The sequence below is a fragment of the Zosterops lateralis genome (genome assembly GCF_965231275.1).
Source record: "Zosterops lateralis genome assembly, chromosome: 1".
Classification (NCBI taxonomy): Eukaryota; Metazoa; Chordata; class Aves; order Passeriformes; family Zosteropidae; genus Zosterops; species Zosterops lateralis.
The window spans coordinates 123,138,117-123,151,971 of NC_139762.1; the positions used below are offsets into that span (position 1 = coordinate 123,138,117).

General features: G+C 35.0%; 1 protein-coding gene across 1 annotated transcript in view; it reads left to right on the forward strand.

Annotated features, from left to right (window-relative positions):
• Window positions 1-13,343, forward strand: part of ZC2HC1A (zinc finger C2HC-type containing 1A) — a 34,649-nt gene extending 21,306 nt beyond the window's left edge. Inside the window, exons 8-9 of the mRNA XM_083867174.1 lie at window positions 6,538-6,645; window positions 7,273-13,343. Coding sequence (XP_083723300.1) covers window positions 6,538-6,645; window positions 7,273-7,459 — 295 coding nt within the window. The 3' untranslated portion in view covers window positions 7,460-13,343. The remainder of the gene's footprint in view (window positions 1-6,537; window positions 6,646-7,272) is intronic.
• The last annotated feature ends 512 nt before the right edge of the window (window positions 13,344-13,855 follow it).

Genomic DNA, 13,855 nt, shown 5'->3' on the forward strand with positions numbered 1-13,855 from the left:
TGCCTGGACGGAGTAAGGACAGTCCTTCCAGTATGAATGAAAGTGTTGCACAGGGACATTGTTTGAGTCATACAGAGGCAAGTGAGGAGTGGCATGTGACTACTGTAATCAGTAAGAAAATCTTCATTCATTTGGGTGAAAATAGCTTTTTATGTTTTTGATGTTGAAGAACGGAGAAAAGGAGAATTTACTCTATATGTTATCTGTCATTAGGCTTATAATACGATATCATGTTATGAACCCAAGTTTGATACTTGTTTTATGACAGTATATAAGTTAGCGGTGCCTTACATTTCTTGAGGTGTATGGCAGTTGTAGTAAGCTGTCAGAAGTAATCAGATGTTCAGGAGGAAAAAATTGGGTAGGTTCTTCCTAACCTAAAGATAAGCAAACAGGTAAACTCCACACCCACATGCAAACTGTTTTGCCCAGCAGAACTTCACACCACTGTCTGTGGCCAGAAAGGGATCTTTTGCATGTACAGATTAATTGTCTGTACAGGTTTCATTTGTCACCAGTTATGTTTGGTTTTTTTAATGGGACTTGGAAATTATATGGCCTTTTTTAATATGGCAAATGAACCCTTAGAAATTATTTCTTAATTTATGTTTTATTTTGGGGATAAAACACACACTTTAATGTTAGTGTTTCCGTCCTGGGAATCACGTCTGCTAGTGACACACCTACTACTGTCTTACAGCTGAAGTACAATATGAACAGCACACCAAACCAATAACAGCAATTTTTAATTTCCACTTACATGTTTGCCATAAAACATTTGTAACCTTTAAAAAATTTTCTTTTTAAAACAATTCATTCCTTTTATGAAGACTGTAGTTTACAGAGCTTTGTTCAATTAAATTGTGATATATGTAAGTAGTTGTCTTCAAGATCTTTGCATTTCAAGAGATTCTTGTGATCATGTTTTTTTTTTCATTAGAACGTGAAAGGGGTGTCAGCTTTGGGTTTTTGTTAAGGTGTGAAAAAATAATGTAGTGCTTTATTTTGACAGTGTATGATGGTTTCTAGGGTATTTCTTCAGTATTCTACTCAGTATGTGCCTGGAGTTCACAGATTACACTGATAATTTGTTAAAGTTTAAAAATAACTAAGAAAATCATGTTAGGTTGAAGTTTGTGTCTTACAGTGTCGAAGACCTCGGTCTTGCTTCTCAGTGTCTTGGGAGTATGTAAAGACTATATATTGGGTCAAAAAGGAGTTAATTAGTTTGAACTAGAACATCTGTTTGGGAGGCTATTTCTAGGTTTTACCTTATAAGATGATAAAAATGCAGAACTTAACTTGAAGATCTGGTTTTCTAATCTAAGTTGTGATTTCTGAAAAGCTACAGTTTCCCTTACGATGATGTGAGTGAGGGGTTTTGTTTTATTATTTTGTTGGTTACCTTTTTAAAATTTGATTTTTGATTTATTCTTTTTTGGTTTGGAAATGTTATCTACAATACTAAAAAATATATAAAGTATTCACTGTGTATATAGTACTGTCTATTGTGAATGGGGTTTTTGTTGTTAAAACAAAGCTGGGTTTCTTTCAGGCTTTCCTCTATTCTGGCTTTATAAATAAAAAAAATAAAGGAAAAAAATTTCTTCTTGCTAATTCTAGAGTTGTACATATATATGTGTTATTTTCTAATATTTAAACTTATTAGTTGTAGTTATGAGCCCCCTTTTCTAGGTGTGTTGTATGACATGATGTTCTTAAAAGAGACCAAATGTGAATACATTGTGCAGAGTGTGTGGATAACTGACATTAGTGTTTTGTTTGAAAAAGAATTTAAAAAAATGTATTGGAAACCTAATTTAATGTCTATGAAATCCATTCCACATCAAAGCAAGAAGAAACCCTTTTGTTTGCTGGATAATTAAAGTCTGATTTGTACTTTTTTTGGTAATGTAAGTATTGAATTGTGAATATTTTTAATTACTTTTTTTTGCATAACTTGAATAGCAATATAGCACTGTCCTTATGAGCACCCCTTTATATATTTTAATAGTAAGATGGACAAGTTAGGCTCACCACTGCGAACTGGAAGAGATGTGCAAAGGTTTTATGACACTGATACAAAAACACAAAGTACCATCAAAAGGCCAAATGAGTTGTTGCCTGTAAAGAAGTAAGTATCAAAAATCAGTGTGGTTTATGTATTTCGCAAAAATATTTCTCCTAAGCAGAAAAGTGTGCCCTTGACAAACATCAGCTGCCCAGTGTGTCTTCCATATAAAGACATGGGGAGGCTGTGAGAAAAGAGTAGATGATATAATTAGTATCAGAGTGAGGTAAACAGCTTGATAGGACAGGGAAGAGGACGGCTTTCCTCAGATTTGATTTCTTCTGTCAGTGCTTGATTACAGATTAAAAGTAATGAATTTGTGTCTTGATTACAGATTAAAAATAAAGAACTTGTGCCTTTCTAAACCGAAGATAAAAATGATTTCCATTATGCAAAGCTGGAGGAAACATTTAAGCCTGATAACTGTACTGGTTTTTGACAAAGTAATTTTCTTCTCTTAAGGTGAAATATTTCTCTAACTCCTACATCTGTAATGTAGGTGTGATGGTCCAAAAACATGAGGAAGGCAGACTTCGTAATGAAAGGTCATTAACTTTGTTTAAGTCCAACATACCTCATATAAAGATTTCTGGATATTCAGAAGTGTTTATTAATTCTAAGTGTGGAAGGAAGGCTATTCCAATTATTTTAATATTTTAAAAAGGCATTAGATACTAAATTGTATTTAAGCCTTTGTTATATTTTGGAAGATGCCAAATTCAAATCAGCTGCTTTTTCATATTGTGAAAGAGAAATAAGTAATGAATTATGTGCCACATACATGGAATGTGTTGCTTTACGTGGTGGAAATGTGTCTGAATATCTTCATGTTGTAACCAAAGCTGTAGTATCTTTGAGACAGGGACAGAATATTTAACTTTGGTTTTGAAGAAACAAAAGCAATGAAAGGAATGAGAGCTCTTTCTAGACAAACAGAAATTCTTTGTTTTTATTTGCTCCTATGCTTGTTTGGTTAGAGTTCTAAATGTTGTGAACTGTCAAAAATTAGTTCAGTTCTTCATTTTGTAAGACATTATTAAGATGTTGAAAATTTAGCTTAATGAGTTACTACAATTGCTTAAAATAGGCCTTATCCATAGAGCAGTGATTTGCTTTCTCTTCTCAAGAAAAATTCTTTAAAAGTATAGGCATTCTGCTCTTCATACAATCCCTGTTGTTCTCACTCAAGTATCTACTGAGTTCAAGAATTAAATCTGCCTTACTTTGCAGTAGGTTATTCAGTATATTGCATGCCAACAGCTTCCAGCAAGTGTGAATGTTAGAAAGAAATGCTAACCATTCTTAAATTCAGCATAGCAGTGTGGGTGGTTGCAGTTTATGGCAGAGGTTTCTGGACTTTGGGATGCATGCCATTAGTCAGCAGAAAGTTATTTATGACTTTGCACAGAAGTATGGGCTGTTGTGGATAACAGTGACGGCTGTCAAGAACATCTGAAAACACTCTGTCTAAGAAGCAAGATTTATGTATCAGTATTTTATGATAGAATTCAACCAAATCATGAATGCATGCATAGAAAAAGACAAACTTCTTTTACAAATTACTTGCAGATTTTTATTTTGCAACCAGTGGTAATTCAACTGGATGTACAACATGAGCTGCTTTATGAAGGAAAGTCACTTTCAATTTTATTTCTTTTAAAAGAGAAAGTGGATAATAAATTTCTTTAGAGCATGTCTAGATTTTAAGAGTTCCATCTGGTATTGGTACATAGCCACGTGCACATGCTGTCAGGCATTATTCATACTTCATGTGGTACAGCGTAGAGCAGGGATTTATATAGCTTTTCAAAAACAAAACACAACAACACAAAATCCAACCAAACAGAGAAAACAGCAGAAGTGGACAAGTATATAGACAAGGCAGAGGTGGGACAAATCAGAAGAAACTAAGCTGTGGTGGTACAAGTTGAAATAACCAAAAATATCTGACTTTGTTGGAAGGCATCTGTCTCTAGAGATCAGATTGCTACTTAAAGATGCAGTTTCAAGATTTGTCACCAAACATACGTGAAACTTGATTCTAATTGTGTGTCTACATTTGGGCTGAATAAAGTTGTAGACAGTGGCAGCCTACTTGTTGTGTTGATTTACTCATCAAAAATGTGAGAAATCACAGAATGGGTAAGGTTGGAAAGGAAGTTTCTGGTCTGAAAATATATTTGAGATTTCTTCTATATTTTTAGAAAACTTGTTGTGGAAAAAGACTGCATAAATTATGCAGAAAGCTGTGTTTAAACATCTTGGAATGAAGATGTCCTGTTAAACCTTTAATGAGTGGCATTTTATTTGTTCATGAGACTTTGCCTCCTTTAATATAGAGGGTGGACTGTACACTTTGAATGTGGCTTTTCAGTATTTTGATTTCCTCCCCTGCCCAGCTCAGTCAGTGGCCTGAATGCTGTATTAAGACACTGATTTCTCTGAAATTTCTTTAGTATACACCTAGTATATAAGTAAAGCACCACATAAATTTTCAGAGTACTTAGTGAGATGAGGGCATATGATGCAGTTGAAATATAGGGAAGAATAGTGGACTGGTTGTCAGGTCAATTTATTTCAAATATCTAGGACTCCTAACCTGATGTTCAAAACTGATTTAAACTACACTCTGAAGAGACTTCAATTTAAAAAATTAATGCTGTTAGTTTTGAAAAAGTAGTATGTTGGTCACAAGGTGAAAATCCAGACAAAAGTGAGTCAGTAATAATTTTGAAGGTTTTTGGGTTTTTTTAATTACTTTATTCTTATCTTCGTTCCCTGATCATTGCTGATCCATGATGAATTTTTCTTTGTAGGTTTTTCTCCCTTCCATAACAGGTAAAGTAAGAGTCCAGTAGGTTCTTTCTACTGTAGAGCTCTAATGAGTTTTAATCAATTATAAACAAAGGTCTCTCTTCATTGTATAATGAGATGGGGAAAATAGCACAAGATGAATATTTAGCATCTGTACATCATAGCAATGTAATTTAGATTACATTTATGATTTTATTCTAGAATTCTGTAACTTCTGAAAGGCTGACATAGCTTCCAGTAAGTTTTAATTCTGATATAACTGATGTAGTGTTTTTCAGTCTATGCAGTATTTTTTTTTCTAAATTAAGTCCATCTTTAGAGTTTCTTTGCAAAATAAGGGGGCAGACAGGAAAACTAATGGAGAAGGTTAGTGTTCTGCCCAGTGAGCCATAATCTTTGATCATTCTACTCTACCTGTTGCGAGTAGAAGCCATTCTTCTTAAACTTGAATACTTTAGTTAGATATTATTTCAATATATTTAATCTTAAAATTAGTTTCTGAATTCCACCTTTGTGCTTAATTATTTGATCACTTTTCCACTGGTTGAAGTGAAAAAAGGAGCTGAAAAGCCGTCTTTTTTCCATATGCATCACATGAAGGGAGAAATGTTTTATGGAGCGTATCTATAATTCAGGAGTTATTAGATGTGTTTTTTAATGTCCTTGAGTGAGTAAATTTCATTTATGCATTGGTGTTCAAGAATGACAACAGAAAAACTTGGTGATGCACAAGAAACCATAGTCTGAAGATTTGCCAAAAAGGAAGAAATCTCAGTGAATGGTAAAAACTTCTGCCCTTGATAACTAATAATAAAACAATATCCCTTCCAATTTATTTTTTTAGTACTACTTGGATTTTTCAGGGGATTCTGATGTTTCTTTACTCATCAAAGCCAGCAGTAAAATGTTCTCAATGTTTGGGATGTGCTGATCACTGTATACTGGCTTCTCATAATACTCATGGGTCCTGAGGGAAGCAGTTTCCATATCTCTGTGGTCATACTATTAACTCCAATAGGATCAATAGGATCTTTAGGAACACTGTGACAGTTTAGAAAAAATTGAGGCCCTAATGCCCACCTGGATGCGCTTCCTTATTTTCTCCTATTTATATTCATAACTATAATTGTGCTTTGAAGAAAAAGGATTTAAGGCATTATCTAAGAAGAAAAAAGTCTTCTTCACTCCATACTGGTCACAAAGTATTGAAAATCTGGCATCCTTTCTACAGATCTTAAACTATTAAAATGTGCTCTCTATTTTCCTAAAAGACGTGCCGGTCCTAAAATGTGACTTATAATTTATCAGGCTAGACGTTAGAATGTACTGAGCAACGAATAATGCAGAATCTACCTGTTAGGAAGTGAAACACATGAACAGGAAGGGACTTTCTGTTTCATTTAATTTATTGTTGTAAGGTTCAAGTCATAACAGTTCAAACCATGCAAGTTCATGCCAAAGCTCCTGTCTTCTGTTGGTAGGAAATGAGTTATTTTTCATACAGTTAACTAATGTGTAGATTGCTACACTTTCTTGTGTGTGTGTGTGTGTGTATGTATATATATATATATATATATGATATCTGAAAATGCATATTCTTGTATGTATTTCTCTGCGTGTGCACAAATCATCAGATATTTCTAATATTTTAGAGGCGCAACAAAACCCCGGACATCAACCCCTCCTGGTGTGGCAAGAGCCATGAGCACGGGTGCTTTAACAAACAGAAGAAAAACTAGCAATTCAGATACTCACTTAAGGTAACTTTTTGTGGATTTTGTCATTAATAGAGCCTTTATTAAAGGGGATTACTTACTACAAAAGAAGTTGGGGAATGTATTATTCTCTGCAATTAATAGTCGATCAGTGTTATTTGGCTCGATATATTTTGCATGGTTATCATCTGACAGCACACCTTTGTCATCAGCTGTCTCAGATGTACACAGAAGGCCCTGTTGGAAATGTCAAAAACCACTTGGGAGCCGTTGAAAAAATAACCAAATATTATTTCAGTAGAAACTGATTGAAATCTGCATAGTAAACACATAAATTGTCTTGCCCTTTTAAAGAGTAAGATGAAAATTGTACTACTGGTATAGCCTTTGTTTTATTGACAAGCTAAGTTTTCAAACACTCCAGTTGATCTAAATAGTCAGTGAAATATTGATCCTGCTCCTAGAACTCTGGTGATTTTTGTTTTCTTGCAGGGAAGTGGGTATCCAGAGATTTGTATGAGGAGCCTGGATAGTGTTGTATGTAAGATATACCACTGTAAATAGGAAGTACAGGCATGAAAATGATGGTAAAAAAAAAACAAGGAGTAGGCTAATTTTATATTAAGTTATACTGAATTGACTTACAGAGAATGTTCATCTGGGACTTTTCAGGTCTAATGGGAAAGCTGGGTGTGACACTGGAGACTGCTCATCCTCAGTCAATGGAGGAAGTGCAAAAGGCAGCGAAGGAATTTCACCTGTACAGTTATCCAAGTTCTGCCATGAATGTGGAACAAAGTATCCAGTGGAATGGGCGAAGTTCTGCTGTGAGTGTGGAATTCGAAGAATGGTTGTGTGAACACATTCTTTAAAGCAGAAGGAAAACAAGGAATTGGAACATCTGCTATGTACTGTTGCATGGAAAGCTTGAGCAGTCCATCCAGTTAGACTTCATGCTGCGAACTTTGAAACATCATTTTGTAATTTTCTGAGTGCAATCTCCTGGTTACACAGTTATTTATAAACAATATATACTGTATATAACAATAGCAGCTGTCTAAAACTGTGCCATTCAAGGAAATACTCTTTACTCTTTGTTGAAAATATTTAAAATTAAGGTAAAAATGCATTAAGTAACCTAGATAGCAGAAGAAGTTCAATGTTATTTTTTTTTGTAAATCCTACTAGGATTTAAACATCCTACTAGGATGTTTTAAATCTTTTATGCAGGGTAATACTTACCTATAGGGAACTAGCCATGAACAACTTCGGCTTCAAAAGTTTCTCTGTGAGGGCATTTCCTTCATCTGTGATGGCAACTTAGATGCTGTGTTCTAAGTGAAAACAACATGAGCAACTCCTTATAAATTCCTAGATATAAGTATAAAATGTTCAGCTGGTTAAACTCTTTAACAGTAATTCGCTAATTGGACTTTACAGTTGCTTCCTAGGATTTTTTTAAAGAATCAAGGTGGAAAGACTACCTGAGAATTCTCTTTGCATCTAAGAAGAAAGGCAAGATTTTCTCTTTGTGACTTTCCATGTTCTGTTTTTCAGTAAAACCGTGATATTTTTATGTATTTATAAGGACAAATATGGTATTAATTTTATTATTATTCATTTTTTTAAGTTCCCTTTGTTTTGAAAAACTTGTCTTCCTCCTCCTGTGCTCCACCATGAGTAGCATGTCTAAGAGTGTTGTGCTTTGTCCTATTTCCCAAGGTCCTGCTCATTTTTTTTCTTTTCTCCTCATTTCCTTAAGGAAAGTCAAAGTCTTTGCTTATCCTACTTAAATGTTAAACTCTCACTTTGAATACAACCTTCTTGATGTATCCAATACCAAAAAAAAAAAAAAGTTCTATAGAAATGAATGCTATTAGGGCAGTAGATCTTAATGTAGGTAGTGAGTATTTTTTATTCTTATACACCTATAAATGCACGGGGAGGAACTGTGCTTCACTGGTATATGTGTCAATGCCTGACATTTTTCTTTTTTAATCGGTTTTGTGTATCTCAGAACAGCAGTCTCTTCAGGTTAGTAATAGACTTTACATCAATCCATTGGGAAGAAGAGAGAGACTCAAAGTTGTTTGGTTTTTTACTTATTACACGAAAAATTAGTAAATTACACATTTACTAATAAAACCATTCACAAGCCAAATCACTTAACTTGTATCTTAATGTAGTAATTTTTTTGTGAAGTTTTGCTTTGAAGTACTTCCACCATCTTCATTATGCGTGACAGAACAATCTGAAACAACTTAACTGTGCCTTTCCCACAGTAAATACATTTTTGTCAGGAACAGGTACTTTCAGCTCACAAACACCACTAGTTTCAGTTCATTTAATATCTTTACAACTTACACAAAATATAATGTAGTGTTCCATGACAGTATTATGGTTGTTGCTTGCATTCTCAAAAATTGTGATTATCAGCAGGGCCAATTTGGAAGAAAGCATGATTGAAGAAAAGCATCTTCAAAGCAGATACCAGTCTAAGAGAATGAATGATTTAAGAGACTTGGTGTAGTTATGTTGCAGGCCACAAGCTATTGATGTTTTAAAATTAGTTCAGTGAATGTCTTGTGCTCTTTATACTTTTTTTTATTTAGAAATTATACATCTTTCAGCATAGTGTTTTCATAATTGATGTAAACTGACTGCTGAGCATGATAGAATAGGTGATTGGTAATGATAATTAGAACTGTCAAATCCTAGCCAGTTTATTTTCTAGGAGTTTAGATTCTAGGATCCATATTATGGCATATTCATTTCTCTGTTTGGAAAAACTGGAATTCTGCATTCTTTCCAGAGATACACCCACTTTGGAAAACTTACCCTGGACTTGGGCCATGGAGGTCTGCAGACTGAAGTATTGTGAGCTGAGAGTCCACCAGCAAAGATACCAGTCCAGAATAGGTTTGATCAGATAGTGAATCTACTCTTACCTGATGAATTTACAGTTGTTTCTGCTGAAAAATGCATTTTTCCATTTATTAAACATGCTTTCTACAAAGGGAATGTTTAGTATGGTACTAAATACCTTCTAGATTTTCCAGGATTATTGTAACTGTAGGAAAAAACATACTGACTCTTTCTCCTTTGAATTGTAGGTGACAGATTTCCTGATTCAAATCAATACTCAAACAGTTACTATACTTTCTGCTTTGTGAGCTGTTTGTGGGATTCTTTGCTTTCAGCGCAGAATTAGTAAGTTACGTGAGTAGCACATCATTTGTTTCATTTACACTTACGTGATTTTCATGAGGATTAGATAGGGAATTAACCTGAACAGAAAGAAAGGTTTTTAAAAGTGATCTTTTAATTTGGCCCTGTAAAGAAGGTCTATGAAACATAACTGACTAGTGAAAGTAACAGTGGATAGTGTGTGTGTGTTGTAATCCACAGTAAATATAAGCAGACAATGAAATTCTTTTTGACTGTGTAGTTTGGTGCTGTATGGTAAGACTTACGAGATGCCCAATATGTTTTGTGTTTATCAGTTGGTTTTGTTACTGAATGACATGGCTTTCTGAAGTCTGTGTTGTTACAGACCCTACCTAGCCTGTATTACTCAAAGTGTCGGCACAGATCATTGTAATTCCATCTCAGTGGATGTTTGTACAAAGTAGTAGATTGGTTTTTGTACTGTCCCTGAAGAATTGAATGTGGGAAACAAATCCGTTATATTTAAAGAAAAAAAAATACAGAGAATTGGACTGAATTTTCAATCTTTAGTGTACTACATGTGTCAAGATGTTCCCAAATTTAATTTATTGGTGATCCATATCCAAACCCTCTTGCCCTAGTCTTCTCCACACCCTTATGCCTTGGTTTTCGTGGGAGGAGAAAATATGAACTATGCACTGTCTGTTTATAGTGAAATTTAGTGATGCAATTGTTGTGATGATTCCTATACCAATGTATAACTCTATGACAGATTTACTGTCTGCCATTTTATCTTCCTAATTTTCTTACTAAGGTTCTTCCACTCATTAAGGAAGAGAGGGGGGAAAAAAGGTCAAAGGTAAAATTCCATTTAAAGAAACAAGGAAGAAGCTGGTTTTGATGTTTGGCCTGAGGGAGTTTGCATTCCCTTTCAACCTTGTGATTTTTTCTTACACAAAGGACCTCTCTGTGCCAGGAAGTGGTGCAGGACCATCGGAATTACGAAAAATGCTAGCTTCAGTAGTAGAAACAGCATGGCACAAAGCTTAATCTCTATATGATGTACCTTACACGGTTTTATATTTATGCATGATGCCCACACCCTAGGTAGTTTCAAAACTGGAGTCTCTAAATATACAGCAATTAAAATACGTGTTTATATGAATGATTAGTCTTACACACCACTGCAGGGAGGGTGGGCACATGGACGTGCTTCCCCCCATTTCAGGTTGTAACTATGAAATGAACATATAGGCAGAATTTTTCAAATTTGTCAAAGAGACTCAAAGAGCCTTTGAACTCCCTGGAGGGAGTGGGAAAGCTCCACCTGAGAGTTCTCTGGCCAGGAGGGCATCAGACCGAGGGAGCTCTCCATGGTGCTCTGGCACTGAGCTCCAGTGCGGCCCGCGTCCTGCACCTTCACAGGACGGGAACTGCAGATGGTATTGTAACACCTGACCCAGTCTTCATGCACCATGGAAGTTCTCTGTCATCTGCAAGGGACTAGCTCCTATTTCACCATCCCAGCTGAGAGCTGGTGCCTGAAATGCATGGAGAGCATTCCTGCTTACCTGGTCAGTGGAAGGAGGTATGACTGCAGTACTTTAAATAAACAAGATATGTACACACTGATGTAGACTATGTAAATAGTCTGCATATAAAATTAAATGGCATTGCCTGTGTATTGCAAAGTGCTAGTTTCCATCACATAGACTTTGTATACCTGCAAAGAACAAACCTGGTTATGAGTGTTTTTAATCTTGATTGAAAAATCTGTGTTTAGTAAGAGCACTTTTCAATTTTATTTCTATCCAGTTTGACTAAGCTATGAATAGTTATATGGGTTGTATGAGAAGGTAAAATTTTTATCTTTGGTAAAATTTGTTTTGGTGACTGGTAAAAATAGTTCTATTGCCTTTCAAGTACAGTTTATTCCAACTTGTGATTGTTTTGTTGCTGGTTGGTTTGGTTGGTTTTTTCCCAACTTGCTAAGTGAGGTTTGAGTAACCTAATTGTGTTGTTGGAAGAAGTGTTAGGTAAAAGACTCCATTAACTGAATTCAGTAGTTACTTGGTTCATATTTTTACTCCAGTATTCACAGTATAAGAGATTACTCTTGCATACTAGTTCATTTTTTGGTTTGGGTTTGTTTTTTTGGTGTTATGTCAATCCAGAATAATACATGTTTCTGGAGGGTCCTATTTAGTTCCATTCCACTTTATCTTGCCAGAAAACAGCTTCTTCATATTTTCTCTTAATAAGTGTTTGTTCTTTACAAAAATGATCAGTAGGGAAATTATATTTCCCCAATTTGAACATCTGAGTCAGCAAAATCAAAGATTTGGTTTAATATAGCTGAATACTGAACCCACATTATAAATGGAAGTGCATGGTTTACCATAGTTCTCTCTTTCAATTTGGCTTTCTGGCAGAACCATGAATGGATTTGGGTGGGATCTGTAAAGTGCTGAGTACACTACAACTGTTACGAAACCTACTTTACATGATTGTTCTAACTCTTGGTGTTCATCCTTCATATGACACTTAATATGTTTCTGTTCATAAGTTTATTTATTAATGTTCCATGTTTTTTAAATGGCGTATTCATTCAGGTATTGGAGGTGATTAATTTTTTCAGCATTGCATTTATTATGTTTGCCTTGCCCCTCAGTACATGGAATATTTGTGACCATCCAGTGAGGTTTTTTTTGCCAGAATTCCTCAGTTTATTTGCCTCTCATTTCGTGTGTTTATTTTAAAGTGTCAGTTCTGTTTAAACTAATAAACGTAAATCACCACCTAATGCTAATTTGCCACTTGTTAACAATAAAGCAAATACGCCAATAAAACTTCTTGTGATGTGCAAATTTTTGTAGTCAAATGTAAAATTATCTTATATAATGTAACATACAGGTAGGTAACATAATTTCAGCCTTATGAATATTGTGATGTCTGATCTCAGGTACACAAAAAATAGAGTTTTTAAATTGAGTGAGGTGAGATTTGGATTCCTAAGTCACCTGGAAAAATATATCAGATATTTAAATCAGTGTGATCTGCTTATATAAAGTTAATTCTGTATCTCCTCCATTTCCCCAATTATACTGAGAATTTAGTTTATGTAGAGCCCATCACTGTGACATCTGTAGTATTTCATTATTTTTTCTTCTTTTTTTTTGTTAATAATAAAATTGTAAGGGGTAATAAACTTAAGCTTGATCTGGGTTTGTTCTCCTTCATGACATTAGAGCACTGTTTTGTTGACTAAATTATTTTTAAAAAGCAGAAGTTTATATTTTTCTTCAGAAGTTAGTTTATGTGAGCAGAAATTACAATAAGGTTTTGGATTGCTGAGGGTTTTTTTTTTTGGCTAAATATGGATGAATAGAAATGAATTCCTCTTTTCATTCACTTTTTTTTAGAGGAAACTTCCTTCTACTCTTTAGTAGCTTAGAGAGCTTTTTAGTGTACTTGGAGAGAGACAGATTTGCAGGGTACACTAGTCAGTGGAAAAGGAATTGACTGGATGGATACAGTGGGAAAGTTGTGGTCAGTGTCTCTATGTTCAGGTGGAGGCTGGTAACAAGTGCTGTCCCTCAGGAATCTTGTTTGGGGACTCAGGTTTTGGTGCTCTTTTAATGCGTTTGTCAATGTCACAGTGAAATTGAGTGCACCATGAGCAAGTTTGCAGATGACACAAAGCTGAGCAGTGCAACTGACACACCAGAAGGAGGAGATGCCATCCAAAGGGACTGGACTACCATGACTTCTCAAATATCATGGCTGGTGACTTTGACACTTCCTCTGCCACTTCTGTCAGAACCCACAGATGTATCACAGGTCCCATGGATTTGTGCACCTTCAGGTTCCTTAGATGGTCTCAAACCTGAACCTCTTGCAGCAACATTGTGAAAATCCTTTTAATACTTAACTTTTTATCCTTGACACCTTCCCATAAATTCCATGTACTTCTAAATCATGATTTTGACCTACTCATATTATTTATTTTCTATGGCCAAATAAATAAATAAATTGGTAACTGAAAGTGGCAGGGAGGTGGGCATGATGGTGATAACACCATGCACAG